The 16,451-nt window shown below is 40.8% G+C and overlaps 1 protein-coding gene across 5 annotated transcripts in view; it reads right to left on the bottom strand.

Moving 5' to 3' along the window:
* The window catches only part of UHRF2 (ubiquitin like with PHD and ring finger domains 2), an 83,029-nt gene extending 66,866 nt beyond the window's left edge, over nucleotides 1–16,163 (bottom strand). For 3 of the 5 annotated variants that reach the window (XM_068177570.1, XM_068177567.1, XM_068177566.1), the window contains exons 1-2: nucleotides 15,549–16,163; nucleotides 1,832–2,074 (exon numbers count right to left, since the gene is read on the bottom strand). In XM_068177570.1, coding sequence (XP_068033671.1) covers nucleotides 1,832–2,074; nucleotides 15,549–15,701 — 396 coding nt within the window. In that variant the 5' untranslated portion in view covers nucleotides 15,702–16,163. The remainder of the gene's footprint in view (nucleotides 1–1,831; nucleotides 2,075–15,548) is intronic. The other 2 variants (XM_068177569.1, XM_068177568.1) reach the window with 1 other exon arrangement.
* Nucleotides 16,164–16,451: the final 288 nt, after the last annotated feature.

Genomic DNA, 16,451 nt, shown 5'->3' on the forward strand with positions numbered 1-16,451 from the left:
GCCACTGGGCTTGACTTCTGATTAATTCAGCACTAAGTCTATTTGTGTTCAGTAACATCCACAATCCAGATTCACCAATAGTGCAGTTCATTGAAGCAACAGGAGGTGGGTTCAGGATTGCCAGTGAGCAATGCACCAACCACAGCGTTAATATGTGTCATGACAGAAGGTAACAGTAACAGAGATCTGTTAGCACTATAAACACACATATATATATAAACTCATACATGTTAATAAATACTCATATATACTAATAAGTGTTTATATTTATATATATACACACATATATATACATAAGAAATACATATTCAGCTATAATAATAAATATTCCCAAACATTAATAAATATTCATTTGTGTGTGAATAAATATTCCTGGGTCTGCTCCAATGCAACTGGGAGGTACAAAGCCCACCTAAATGTGCCCCTTCAGGGAAGGAGGAGAGACACTATCAGCCTATACCAAGCAAGGAGAGGTGTTTTCCCCCTCTGTCTTTTGTCCCAAAAATACCCCTTCTGCATTATAATTTTTGGTCCTACGCAAAAGGAACGATTTTATGTTACAAGTGGGGTTGTAGTGACTCTGGTCTTACACAGACATGTTCTTTTTTCATCTGCATTCCTAGGTGTGTGAAAATTACTATGCAAATTGAACTTAATTAAGATCTTTATAACTTTTGGTCAGAAGTTACAGTTGATACAAAAGTTAAAACAGACACTTTAGTTCATCTGCTGAGGTGGCAGTAAAGGCTCTCTGACTTCTCTGCCTGATAGTCTTTGTGCACATCCTTATCTCCATAAAGAAAATAGACTTTTAGCAAGGCTTGTCATACATGGTGAAGGAGGAGTGAGGCAAATGGCTGGTGCAGGTGTTCCTCTGTACCCCACTGAAACAGCACGGGGCCATGTGCCCTCTGCTTCACTCCAGACATCACTCCATCCTTAGACCTTGCTTGAGCCAGGTGCAAGATCAGCCAGAGAGTGGCCCAGCTCATGGTTATCCCCGCCAGATTTGTTAACTCTTCAAAGACTTAAAGCAACATTTAAGGCAAGTTGCATTTATGGCAACCTCAACCTCCTTTTTCTTCTCTGTAATCATCCAGCAAAATAATTACTGTTATGGCTATGTCTTATCTAAGAGAAACACCCAAAGAGGAGGTGAAATGCTATCATTCCCTACAAATAGATACATATAGATATATTCATATACACACATTCTTCTAAATATTCAATAAGCTAGCAATCTGGAAACTGCTCCTTTTCTGTTTAAATTAAACTTTTGGTACTCTGATGTAATCCTTCATGACAATTCTGAAAAATTCAACAAGGTACAAAACTAAATGAATACTAGGTATGCAATTCCTAAAAAACCTACATTAAAAAGGTATCACTACATAACATACAGTTATTATACTTAAAGAAATTGTGTATTTCCACAATTTGTCTAGTTCTAATGCAGCACTGAAATATTAGTACTAAAACAATTATTTGGAAAGCTTGAAGAAAAAAAGAAGTGTAAAAGCTACACTTTAACACATTTTTTATTAGCTTCTTTTGTCCACAAGAAAGTATTTGTTTCACAGCTACTCTTTTCAAGAATCTGTTTTGAAGAACACAGTGTGTCCGAGTTTGAGAACTCTCCTGAAAAGTGAAATTGGTCCAAGGGACATGCTCATGAGTCTCCAAGAGTCAGTTTCAATTATGTGAATTTCATCTAAGCCAAATCGGGGAATTAAATCATAAAAGAAAGCAATGAGGATACAATCTTTGAAACAATAAAACCATACTTTTCTAAAAATAAAATTAAATCCACAGGAGTGAAGTTTGTACATACCTTGTACAATCCAATGCCTGGATCAATGAGAAACGAGCGAGATGATGTAGATGGCTGACTGGATGATCCACAGTTTGTTTTTTTGACTTTGTTCTTGCAGTTGGAAACAGCACAGGGATGGACTTCTCCATCCTGATCTGTCAGAGATGCAGTGGTAGGAGCTTCAGAATCAGAACGTATCAAAAGCTGAACTATGTCATTTAGTCCAACATTGTAGTCAAATAAAGTGTGTCCATCTTCAAGCTGTCAAAAGAAATGTGTACTTGTAAAACTCTACCTTAAGATACCTAAGTAGTTTTTAAATCTTTTTATAGGCAATAATTGTGCAGACCAGAAGAGGGAAGCCATATCTTACAGAGAAATAAAAACTTTTATCTTGAGTATACGAAAACACAAACTCCTCAAGCTAACTGCAACCATAATTACATTGATTAAAAACCACTGGAAGGCTTAAAACTAGGTACAGACGGTGTCTACAGACTGATGTCACCTACCTACAATTAAGCTAAGAAACACTAAAAAATGACAAGTTGTGCACTAGGAAATGCAAGAAGCAGTACTGCAGCTTTGCTCAGTTAAATACCCTTAATGACCTAGAGCATCTTTGAAGCAAAGATTTGATTCACCTGGAAGTATAATGCATTGCTTTGAAATGGCAAAATTAGTATTAGCTACACTTTACTTCACACTGCAGTGGGAGAAAAGCATGCATGACTGAAAAACATGCATGACTAAAAAACTGACATCTTTCCAAACTATTCTAGCAACAAAAAAGTTATCTACCCCTTTTCTCAAGAACAGGTGTTATTTTCAACACTAACTGATGTTTCATAAATTTTTTCAAACAGAACAGCTTTCATTATCTTGTGGTCAGTATCCGTACAATAAGAAAAAGGGGGGAGGAAGGAACAGAAAAGAAAAAAAGGAGCACCTCTGCAGTTTCTAGTAATAGTTTTCTCCAACATTCAAACAATCTCAGGATAGACGAAACTGGAATCTCCACATTTCTTTCTCCATCCCCTCTGCTTTTTCAAAATAACTCTAAATGGCAGAGGACTGCTATGAACAGAAGCTGACAGTCAGTCAATGAACCAGTTCTTCTTCCATGAACTTAAAATCTTGCAAAAAAAATTAACTCTCCTTACTGCTGATAACTACTGTACCCACAGCTGGGACCTGTAAACAGGAATATTCGTATTAGGAGTTGAAGCTGACACAGCTGTCTGATCAACAGCTACAGGAAAGAATCTTACTTATCCGCCAATTTTCAAACCAGTTCAACACACAGCACACAAAACCATACTGAAGATTTTCATGCTCTAACTATTAAAGAAATGCAAGTCTTAAAGCAAAAATCTCCAGTAGCTGTGATTATCCAAGTGACTACCAATACCACCTCATATGCCTGGGCCTTCTACATACTGAGAAGTAAGGTGCTTAAGTAACCTTTTCCATCCCACCATGTCATAACTTCCTACACTTTTGACAACTCTTTCACCAAGGGCATAGAAGTGTTCTTGCAGTCCTACTACAATCCAGGATTTGTGGGCTTTGCACACCACAAGCATTTTCACTTTTAATAAGTTTAAAGCATTATTCTTCTACTCAAAGTACAAATAAACCCAAACCAAAGACAAATAATGATACTGCAAAAACACATTGGAGGAGATGTCCACATTACTACTGCTTCTGATCACTACTCCAGGCCACATTTAAGATTAAGCCCCTCCCAAGTGATTTTTTTGGTTGCAAAATGGTTTAAAAGTTCAGCAGTATATCTGCAAAAGAGATCAATTCTGAAATAATTAATAAATTAGATGTTATAGGAGACACATAATTTCTCCATTTTTCTGTTCCAACTGGACTGTACAGGCTGTGGCAGAGATTACACTGTAGTTTCTAGAATCCTGTGGTAATAATGAAATCTTCTGAAAGCTAATGTAGTGGAGAAAAAAATTGTAACTTTGCTCCTGGTAAACCAAAAGTACATAAGCAACAGGCAGATGAGAGTTTTGCACTCCTGCCTTTGTTCCTGCTCTCTCAGGACAGGTCCTGTGCAAGTTGACAGAAAAATATTTTGAGGTACTGCAGTTTAAAATTTAAAGTTGATTCAGTAAAGATGTAAATCTGAAAACTCTGAATTATCTACAGTAGCTAGGTAAATGTCTTGTGTCTAGTCTTCGCAATCTATTCTTCCGTTATGACTGCAGATTAAGTTATATAATGCACAAGTCCTCCCTATTAGCATGAAAGGTAAAAAAAAAACCCCCAACTTTAAAAAAATGAGAGGAAAAAAGGAATCTGTCCAGGAATAGTTATATTTAACATACACAGAAACAAAGACATAACAAGGCTAGGCCTTGAGTAACAAGCTGCCTTCCCTAACAACATGCACACACACACACACACCACCAAGACTAGACTACCTATTCCTGCACAACAGTAAGACAAGTCTCCTCTTCATAGGCATTCAACACCCACCTGGACCTGTTCCTACTGACCTGTTTGAAGTTGCCCTGCCTTGGTGGGTGTGGGTTGGACTAGATGACCTCCAGAGGTCCCTTCCAACCCTAAATACTCTGTCATTTGGTCAAGACAGCTTTGATGAATATGAACTAAATAGTCAGCCAAATAAACTGGTGAATGCAAAGTCATCTTATTTACAGAATAAATGTAAAAAAACTTAAGACTATTAAATGGTTGAGAAAGTGGTTGGATGGTGGCATCCAGAGGGTAGCAGTCAATGGCTCAAAGTCCAAATCTTATTAATTATTCTTCCTTAATGATGCAGACAATGGAATTGAGTGCACTCAGCAAGTTTGCAGATGACACCAAGCTGAGTGGTGCTGTTAACACACCTGAAGGATGGTATGTCCAGAGGGACCTGGACAGGCTGGAGAAGTGGGTCCATGGGAATCTCATGAGGTTTAATAAGATCAAGTGCAAGGTGCTGCACCTGGGTCAGAGCAATTCCCCAATACCACAGGCTGGGGATGAACAGATCAGAGCAGCCCTAATGAGAAGGGCTTGGGGTGCTGGTGGGTGAGAGGCTGGACGTGACCCAGCCATGGGCACTCACAGCCCAGAAAGCCAAACGTGTCCTGGGCTGCATCCAAAGCAGTGTGGGCAGCAGGGCCAGGAAAAGGATTCTGCCCCTCTGCTCTGTGCTGGTGAGAGCCCACCTGGAACCCTGCATCCAGCTCTGGGGTCCCAGTAGAGGAAGGACATGGAACTGTTGCAGTAAGGCCAGATGAGGCCAAAAGCATGATTGGCAGGATGGAGATGGAGCATCTCTCCTAAAAGGAAATTAAGATTTTTCAGCCTGCAGAAGAGAAGGCTTAAGGGTCACCTAATTGCAAACTTCCAGTTCCCAAAGGAAGCCTACAAGATGGAGAGGAATCTTTAATAAGGGCATGTAGTAACAGAAAAAGAGGCAATGGCTTCAAACCTGAAAGAGAACTGGTTCAGATTAGAAATTAGGAAGAAATTCTTTACAGAGGGTAGTAAGACACTGAAACAGGTTGCCCAGAGAAGCTGTGGATGCCCCATTCCTGGAAGTGTTCAGGGAGAGACTGGATGGGGCTCTAAGCAGTCTGGTCTGTGAAAGGTGTCCCTGCCCACAGCAGGGCATTTGGAACAAGATGATCTTTACAACCCAAACTGTTCTATGATTCCATGATAGAACCCAAACCATTCTATAATTCTGTGATCTGCCAAAGTGATTGTGGCTTGTTTTTTCCCCCTCTGTTTTTATCACTTACACTCTCTGCAGGAATATTTTATGACACCAGATTATTCTATGACTAGTGAGGTCACACTTAAGTCTCAAAGCACAGTAACAGTCATAAGATTACTATAAGCACACTTCACATGTCTCCTAATGTGATAGGGAAAGAGCTCCTGTATGAGCAAGAAGTATGTTCCTGAGTATGAGCAACTGTATAAATTTAGACCAAGTCAATACACTGCAAGTGTCTGCTTCTAGAATCAAAGCAGAGTACCACAGAAACTCAACCAGCTTTTTGACTTGCAAGAAATCAAACAGCTGCTTTTTGACTTGCAAGAACTGATATGTGAATCTGCAAGTATACCTGTGCCTAGCTATTACTTCATCACTGACAATTGAAATACTTGCAGTAACAAAGTTGGAAAACAGTGTCTATGGAAATCCATTTCACAGAGGAGAGCAGATGGTATTTCTGATGGTTTTATGATGGTTTTTCTTGAATTACAATAGACAATGTTATCTCATTCTGCTGCATAAAGACACTAAGAAGATTGCCTAAAAATATGTTTGCCTAGACAGCACATTAAAAGAAAAGAAACAAAGATTACATGTTAAAGACGCCTTTAAGGTCACTTGTCAATCACAAGCTTATATATGCAAATGAGAAACAAAAGTAATCACACAAGTATCAGTTAATCAATCTCCTTCAACTCACCTATTATTTGTTAGTGGGTGATTAGACATATCCTAGAGCAAAAGTAACTGAACAGGCAATTTCATTTATGAAATTTTACTAGCTCTTCTGATCCTACTGCCGTAAGAAAAAGATGCATTTTTTTCCTTAGTAGTAGATTTCACTTTCAGTTTCAATTCCTCTAAAGACTGGCATGCTTCAAAAGCCTTTAAGGCTTCATTAACATATTCTGAATAAAAGGACACTAAAGAGCAACTAGCTTTACTGTATCTAACACTCTATCACTATTCTAAATACATGTAAATTGATAAACAGATTACATCTTCCAAATGTATTTTCATCATCATGCGTTACAGACACTATCTATTTCAAAACAGTCCTAGAGAAGGGTTTTATAAATACTTAAAGGTAACAGCACTGTGTTTACACTGCTACACAAAAGCGGCCACAGAAATGCAATACTGGAATTGATACCTACCTACTATCACTGTTAGAAGAACTGTCCTGAAACAGAAACCCACAAATTATGTTAAAAGCATGTAGAAGCTGCACTTACATGAACATGAATAATCATGCAGAGTGTGATATGATACTGCATTACTTGGGTAAAAAAAATTTACCGATTACTATCACACTAACTACAAGTCCCAGCAAAAGGACAACTCATTATGGCCTCTACAGCAGGTACAGAGACCTCCCAAGAAAGCACATGGTAATTCTTACATCTTAATGTGTGATCCAGGAGCAGGGTGACCTTAATCCAGCTATTCTACTTGACAATCAAGATCTTTAATCACTTATGAAAGTGTGCCTTTAAGCATCTTCTGAGGTTTTCTTTTCCAAGAAATGCACCTGTATCTAGCAATACAGATGAAATGAACTATAATGAATGCAGATGAGTGCTTTAATTAACAAAGTAGAATGAAAAATTAAGTGACATCAATCTTATTCTGCACAGGCATTACATGCATCTGGCAAAGTTAACAGGAAATGTGTAAGAGTAAAGATCTTCAAGCTCAAGTTCAGTAAAAAAACTTGGTTAGAAGTTTGCTAGAAGTTATCCAGAGGGTATTAGTCTGAAGAAATCAAGAATCTGTAACTTCCAGCTGGGTACTTACTGGAAGCAAGCAAAGTGGACTTCCAGAACTTCATCTATTTTCCATCTGAAGATTGATGTACAAACCTAACTTTTCCTTCCTGAAGTAGGTTGTTGGAATTACATTGCACAGAATCATTCAAACATTCCTCTAACCAGCACCTAGTAACAGAAAACTCAAAATCAGCTTTTCAGCTTTTAACAGTGAATTTTGGGCAATGGGATCGGCTCAGGACAAAAACAATTCAATAACTCTTACTACCCAACACTGGACCCTTAGTTTATGGACTTCAGCCATTCTCAGAGTGTGCTCAGTTTGCTTACATTTTCAAAGCTGAAAGAGAACCTGATCAGTATTTTTAATTTCACATGGAAAAACTGTACCTCCACCTGGATTCTAGTCAAAAGAATGCTTAAGGACTCTGGTATATTTAAATACATGGATTAACCACATTCACAGTAGTAGGCACATGGTCAGGTTTTTACAGTAACTGTGTAGTGACACTGTTTCACGTGGAAGTACAGTTGTCTCAGTACAACAGAGACAAAAGCAAAATAAAGGGGCAATCTAGTACCCAACCACCTAAGAAAGTTACTGTCTTTGCAGACTTAATATAGGCTCACTTAAGTGTATGAAACTCCAAGAGATGCACTTCCTCCTCAAGCAACTGTATTTTATTTTATTTTAACAATATTTACTACAGGTTCTATACAATCTGCTCTGTCAAAAATATTTTGTCTGGTGATCATTCTACTAAAACATCCCACATTCTTCTGTCACATGGGGCAGTTTTGATGCCATCAGTGAAGTGTTTTAGACATGTATCAGTAACTGTTGTGTGTCCTAGGTATTTCCAGCCCTGAACAATGCAACTCCTCAAACAATCCATTATATCAAGAGGATAAGAAGGCAAACATCTTTAAGCAGAGATTGCACATCTACAAGGTTTACAGGCTCCTTCTCACATGTCTACAGCAAACCAGTTCTGAAGCGTAGGCTTGGGCTTCACTATACTTTCTCCACATTGAACTGAGGTTTTTACATATATACTCTGCAAGACATAAACACATTCTGTTCATGCTGGTTTTACTCTGGTACTCCTGCAAGTTTTCTCCTAACTCTCCCCTCCTTATTTTTAGCAGAGATCCTAATACAAACCAAATAACTACTCCTACTAATCTTACACAAAATCTAACTACATTACAGATTTACTTTTCTAAATAGGAAATAACTTCAATTGTGTTTGAAAAGATATAACAAAGAAACCAAGGGTCACCTTCAGGAATAAAAAAAAAGAAATCCCAGGTTAGACTTACTAGTGCTTTTTGTCTTGATTTGGATTTCATGGCTTGCTGCTAGAAAATAAATGTAAACTACAGACAATTCCCTCATTACAAGGAGAATTTACTTGTCAATGAAAAAGATTTTAAAAAAATAAAATCATTGCTGTGCCTTTCCTCTCTCTTTTAGAGAAACACATGAGTAGGTGAATTATCTGAAAAACCAAGTTCTCTGACAGGTTCTAGATTCACATTTCTCCAAAACAGAATGCAGACAGACCACAACATTTCATAACATAGTAACCTAAGGAGTTATTAGTGTCTGGAGAATATGGTCCAAATCAGACTCAGCTATATCAAGTTTTAGCCACAAGACTCACATTTCAAAGCAGCCTAGAAGAACGTTTGAAGATGTGATGCTATCAAAAATCCCAACAAGGTCACACAAACTAGCCTTTCTATCAGAGAATATGCTCTCTTTTAACTACATATGTGTGTTACACAACAGCTAAGGACCTGCCCTGGACACAAGGAATAAGGCAGTCATTAACACTGGATAGTATCAAATTACTTACTATCAATTAATCATATATAAAGTAGGTATCATAGTCTCAGAGAGATTCCCACAGTCTCAACAGAAAGCATACAGCAAAAATAATTCCTAGGTAAGAAGAATATGGAAGCTTTCATATTCTAAAAAAGGCTTTTCTACAACTGCAATTTCAACCAAAGAGTTTGATCGTACCACAGTGTAAATATGCTGTGTTTGTTCAACTCTCCCCACAAAGAGGAAGTTTGGCATACTATAATAAGCCACACAACACAGAAACAAATTACAGAATCTTGCTGCTGATACAGTCTGCAATTACACAACAATCTTGGTATAAACATAATGATAAATGTATATTAGTCATCTTCATACTCAATCAACAAGACTAGCTTTCTCTGAGAAAGACATTGACTAGCTTTTTCTGAGAAGACATTGACACCTTTCCTGAAGCTCTGTATCTAAAATTACAAACAAAAGCCTGCATTCTCCAATAAACAAGAGGGTTTTACATCTTTTCTACAAAACTACTTGCAGAGTGTATAGGTGGTACCAACATATTTTACCTTTTGGTCTGAAAAAAATACAATCAAAAATAGATTTCAGTGCAAAAGATTAGTACCAAAACAAAAACAGCTGAAAGTCAAGAGCTGCAAGGCTTCTTTATCAGAAACTCATGGTGAAGGCAGCTACTTTCAGTCTCAACTAATGACTTCAGGGAGTTCAAGTCTGCACCTCTTCCAAGTTAAACTTTTTAAAAAGCAGTTTATGTTTTGAAGATTATTTATTCCTTTGTTACCGAGATAACAGAAAAAAAAAGTTAATTTAGATATGGTGATTTCTTCTTGGATAAAACTCTAAGTCCCATTAAAGGAACATTTGCTCATTAACTTCTAGCTGGAAGTTAAGAGCAGCAAGGTTTCTCTTCTTTTGCCATTCTAAGGCACCTTCTAATTAAGTAAATAGAAGTCCATGGTGTCTTCTGGATGCTCTTTGATGTTATTTGATACTGTCATTAAAAAATTTATAAAAAAAGCAAGTATGTCAAAATATATAGCTGCATAGAGATCCTCAGCAGCATGGAAAGGATCATCCAACCCTGCGCTGATTAGATGAGAAGGGTCAAGTACCTTCCATATGATGGTAGGGGCTTCTATAGCAAAGGCAACTGAAGTTCAGCAACAGTAGTGCCAGCAAAAGCAAATGGTTGTCTGCAGCTTGTGAGGACACCTGTAATGAAGAACTGATTATTATCTCAAGCTTCCATAATCAACAACAAAAATCTAAAAATCACACCAAAAAAAACCCAATAACCATAATTTTATAGTTAAATCATTAAGAGCAGAGATTTAATGAATAGCTTTTAAAGAATAGAATCCTCTCATAACTATCTGTATTATTGATATCAACATTTGATTACATATTATCATGGAAAATCATCATAATCTAGTTGTCAGTGCAGGCCTTGCATTCTGCATCTAAGGGTTTATGGAGTTCTTTATAATATAAAACATATTCCTTTTCTAAGAGCTTCCAGATTAATTTTTAAAAGTACATGTACTAAACGATCCTAAATAAATTACATGAATGTGTGACTCAAGTGTGCAGTGTGACTCTTGGGGATGTCCTGCGCAGGATGAAGAGCTGGATTAGATGACACCTGTGGGTCCCTTCCAACTCAGTGTATTCTGTGATTCTGGGAGTAAATATATGCCATAAAATACCGACCTAAAGTTGGCTGTAATTTCTTAGAGTTTACATAATGCTCTTTCAGGTTCCTAATACTTAATACATACAAAACAGTATAAAGTATTTCATTTTCACCTATGTTTCTTGACTTTGCCTGCAGTTTGTTTAGGTGCTTTAAATAATAAAGACAATCAGATCCAAGAATTGTAAATTGCATTAGTAGCTTTACAGTAACAATTTAACAAAAAGATGATTTCAGTAAACTTCTGCAATCATATAATAAAGGCCTACCAAACCTACTATCAGGTAAGTTTTGAGTATACACCATGAATTCACTATGTTGGGAATTCTGGCATTCAGTCTGATCATATCTGACCTGAAGACTCCAGATGACTCTCCTCACATTACAGAGCTACTTGTTACCAGCTTCATCAAAGAATGGCAATTACTACCCTTCTAAGGTTTCTTCAAACTGTTTCTCTAAAATAAAAAACTTAACTGCACCAGCTGAAGATTTCTCACCCCAGATTTCTGCCTGAAGCAGATGGGGTTTGGACAGCTTCAGCTGAAAATATTTACAATTTTCCAAGCAAAATAAAACTGGGAAGAGTCTGTGCTAAGAAACTCAATTGTTCTATGAATGGGTTTAGCACTCCCATTCCTGAGGGAAAGACTTCACAAGTATTGCTTTTCTAGCTTTCAGGAAATTCACCCAAGTCGTAAGTATTAAGAAGGACTTAAACACAGAGTATACAAATCTGAAGTTTGGAAGCTTCAACTCACATGAGATTCCACCACTATTCATGTGCCAGCCCAAATTACCCAGAAACAAGAAATCTCATATAAAAAAGACATGCCCTATGGCCAGATTTTTAACTGTGTGTTTTACTGAAGCTACTTTACCACAAGCATGTTCTCATGCAAAGCTAAAGCTCCTCCACTCCTTTTACCCCTCTATTGTTTCAGTTAAATTTTACAGAAACCCAAATTCTTGGACATTACAGTATGGGTCTGACAAACGAAATATTCAACTTGCACAGCTAAGTAACACAATGCATACTACCATACTTTGTGCACAAAAGCAGAGCTGAATTTCTTCTAGTGAAGTAGGCCTGATTTGCAGCAATTTTCACCTCAAGTAAATAAACAGCTTTAATATTCTCACCTCCCCCCGCTGACTTCAGTCTCCCATGAAACAGCTTAGAAGTGTTTCCTCACCAACAAGATTAATGACTTCAAAAGTCATTTCAGTCACTGACTCCTACATATATTGGCAAAGAAGCCTTGGGACTCCAGTTTTTTTTCCCCCTACTTTTGGTGAGCACTATGGAAAAGATACTGAGATAACGGGGTTTTTCAACTATAGTCATTTACAAATTTTCACTGTATCCAAATTCCAACAGGGTGGGATGGGATGATGAGAGAAGCCAACAAAAGACATTAGTTCTTATCTTCCACAAACAGTAGATATTGCTGAAATACAGGAGCGTGCATGTTTAGTTATATGTAAAACATAAGTAGGTATTAATATTCTTACAGAAAACCTCAAGCTCTCTGGTGTGTTTTCAAATTTAAACTTCCATGTATTTTTACTGCTCTATTTTTCCAGTATTGTTACTGAAAGGAACTAGAAATCCCACCATGACCGTAACTTAGCTCTACAGAAAATCTGCTCTGGTATGTCAAAATACAAAGATATCTCCTTCACTTTCATGAATAAACTGAGAATTTCTATTCTCAAGAACAACTTCACATGCTTTCCAATTAGGAGAAAGAATATGATACTGGAAATCAGACTGTCGTCTTGCTTTTTCTGAATTTCTCTAAGAACGTGTTTACTCAAAGTTAACACGTAACACAGAAAAATAATAGATGTGAATAGTCTGTAGTGGGGCAAGGTTAAAATACATTTTATTCCAGCAGAGGGAAATATTTGTAGCCCTATAGGAAAATCCTTCCACATAATGATCCACCATCTTCAAGAGGGAAAGCAAGAGACATCACTGCAGGTTTCTATGTTCAGTAGACTTCTCTGGCTAACTGCAGAGTTAAGAATAAAAAAAACTTCTCCTGAAAGTTCCTCCTCAATCTAGAACATGCCTTGACTTCTGTGGCTAGTAAAGTCATTCAGCTCAGCAGAAATGTGGAGCACTGGATGTCCTGTACATGTTATAGAGTAATACTATCTTCGTCAATCTAGAATGTCACATGTGAATGGTAGGTCCTTCTGGCAGTAAAAGATGCCAACCTATTCAATAAAGTAGTGCTATTCCTGGCATTTACAAGAAAAAAAACCCAACACAACAGTACTACATTAATGACAACACTAGGTTTCCTCCAGTAGTTCTAGGGCATTTTAACTCTTAAAAACAGACATGAGAAGTACTGACCATGTTAGTTCTTGCATTTGTCTTTGAAGATCAGACAACAGCAAACTACAGTATAGCACATTAACAACATTAACTGGACACAGAAACTCCTAAAAAACTGCAAAATTATGGCTCCAGCTCAAAATCTTTGTTGAAATTGTTCTCTTCTGAAAGCTAAGAACATGATGCTGTTGAAATTCAGTCCAAAAACAATGACTCACTTAGGTTTTTATATCCTTATAACCTCATATACCTCCCATTTTTAGGAGGACATTACTTAGCCAGGCTTCCCATCACTTGCAAGATCCAAGGATTTCTAGAAGTTCCCAGACAGACTACAGTAAGCAGCATTCAGTAGCAGAGTCATGGTTCTACTAGCAGACTGTACAGATTTAACCATACTGAGCACTAACCAGATAAAACAAGAAAAGGATTTAACCTAGATAATATTTTTTACAACACATACAGCAATCTTCAGGAGATTTTTAAGTCTTCACCTCAATATACTCCTTTCTGTTCATCTCACATTCAACTAAAGTGACCTTTTTTTATTCTTAATATTAAAATAAATATTATTTTATCACAGTCCTAAGAGAATGAAGTTATTCAGCTTTGTGTTATCAACATCCAGTCTTACTTGTGCAAGAGCAACCCTTCTGGTCCTTTTTCTTATGAGCACCATGGAGACAGAAAAGCAACCCACAATCAAGAAGGAAACTTCAGAATTAATCATGGTAATTGCAAGAAAATTAACGTTTATGGGGAGTGAAACTATACAAACCCAGTTCCCTAACTCTTCACTAACATGATCCCAACTGTGTCCTAAACTGGATACACTAAGAATCAAACTCACACATGCTGCTCATGTAGGCAACTTCAGCTATAATATTTCACTATCCCGTTTTCTCAAGCAAGACATCTGTTAACTAAAATTTTCACACTAGTTGGTCTGGCTTCTGTCAGATTACACAGGAAAGCACAATTCATTACAGGCTCATCTTCCCTGCTTCTCAGATAAAGAATTTGGGGTAAAAACCTTGGGTTTGCCCCACATAAACATCTATACCCAAAGAAGTGTGCTAGCATAGAACAAAGCTAAGCAGGATACACAACTCCAAGACTCATGTTCCTTGATTTGGCCCCTTCAGAAAAACACATATTTGTACATAATGTTCCTTAGAGAACAGTCCTCACAAGTGCTCACTGTCCCTAATCTGTAGAATACAAAAATCTAGTCATTTGCTATTGGTTCAAAATCTAGGCTTAGCATCTAGCCATTAATGCTTGCCTCCTGGTTAACAGTTAAATTTCTAGTTTTTAACTTTTCTCTACATGTTCGTAAAGATACACACTTTATCTCTTTTGAGGCAGCAGTCTCATGCTGTGCATTACTCAGCTCGGGTGGACGCTTCAACACTCATCTGCTGTAAGCAGATGCATCTTCGGAGTCACTTTCCCTGCAATGTACCACATATTCGGTGCCTTCCGCATCAGGTAATAGCTATGCTTCACTTTTCACTACCCGAGCACTGCGCACACCTCGTAGTTTACACAAAGCGGCTTAAAAGGTTACATCCATCCGCGAAGTTACAGCCCGAGGCGACCTATTCGCAACAAAATCTTTCCATCACCCCAGGGGAGGGGAGGTACTACCTCACAGAACAATTCGAGCCAGTCACCCCTGCCATAGCGGCTTCCCGTGGTGGGGGATGAAGCGCCTCGCTGGACTACCAGCAGTCGCCCTCATCCCGCCCGGGACACGCCGGGACTCACAAGTCGAGGACACCGTGGCATCACAACTTCTACCCGCGCCAATTAACCCCGCGCCGCCGCCTCTCCTGGCCCCGCCACGTGCGGACCCAGGGCGGCGTTTTCCCTGGAAACCGCTCGCGGTCGGCCCGCTTCCCGCCCTACCCGGCCGGGATGCGCCGGGGCGGAGGAGAGCGGGGTAGCTCCCTCCTTCCCCCCGCATCCCTCCGGCTCTCTGTCACTTGGGCAGGATGAAGGCGGGAGCCGAGGGAGGAGCCTCTCGCCGCTCAGGTGGGAAAACAAACACACAAAGGGGTCTCACCAGGACCCGATGAGGGGTTTTACTCCCAGCGGTTTTTACTTCATCGGGGAAAAACGGGGGTCCTGGAGCATTCTGTCAGGGCGGGCTCCCCGCTGCCCTCCCTTCCTCCCAGACCCAGGAGTAAACAAAAGCGGGAGCTCATAGAACAGCACATGGGTGGAGACGGGGACCGCACAAAGAGCCGGGCCCGGGATTAGGGGAGACCTCCAAGGGTCCGCCTGCATAGCGGAGTTCCCGACTCACCTGCTTGCCCCGGTAGAAGAGCCGCTGGCGGTCGGGGCTCACGCGGAAGGTCTCCTCGATCTTCTCCCGCAAGCACTCGATCTTGGTGAGACGGCTCAGGTCGTCGATGGTCTGCGTCTCCGTGCCGTCGATGGTGCGGACCTGGATCCACATGGTGCGCGCCCTCCCGCCCGCTCGGCCGGCCGCGGGCAAAGGATGGGAGACCCAGGCAGGGGGTGGGAACGGGGTCCGCTCCGCGGGTGAGTGCCCACGGCGTGGGAGGGGTCCGGACGCTAGCCCGCTCTTTGTTTGGCCCGACGGGGCAGGAATTTCAAACCCCGCGGAGCGGGCGCGACCTCCCGGCCGCAATCCGGGCCGCCCGTCCCGCTCGGCGGGGTGCGGGAGAAGGAAGGGGAGCCGAGCAGCTCCCACGGAGCTCCCCGATCCCGCCGAGGCAGGGCAGATCGCGGCGGGTCCCCGCGGGCCGGCGGCGGGCAGGGCTACGGGGATGTGCCGGAAGCCATCGCCCGGCCCGGGCACTGTTTACCGGGGAGCGCCGCCGCGCTCACATGGAGGTCACGGCGCCAACGCCGATCTCGCGAGAGCACCCGGCCGCGGCCGTGCAGACAACACGCCGGGGCGGGAGCGGGGGCGGGGGGAGCGAGCCGGGCACGCGGCACCACCACGCCCCCTCCCGCCGCGCGCTCCGGCCGCCCGCCGGCCCCGCCCGTTCCGCCCCGCGCGCTGCGCCCGGCCGGCGCGAGGCCTGCAGGGGGAGGGATTGGCGCGCGCCGGGAAAGCGGCCGTTGGCGTCTCCATGGCGGCACGCGCGGCAGCGAGGGCTGTGAGGGCCCTGTGCCCGGGGCTGGCGGGCCGGGCAGCCTCCGGCATCCGCGGGCAGCCGGGACCAGCGCTTCCTGGGAC

Source organism: Anomalospiza imberbis, chromosome Z, assembly GCF_031753505.1.
Source record: "Anomalospiza imberbis isolate Cuckoo-Finch-1a 21T00152 chromosome Z, ASM3175350v1, whole genome shotgun sequence".
Taxonomy (NCBI): Eukaryota; Metazoa; Chordata; class Aves; order Passeriformes; family Viduidae; genus Anomalospiza; species Anomalospiza imberbis.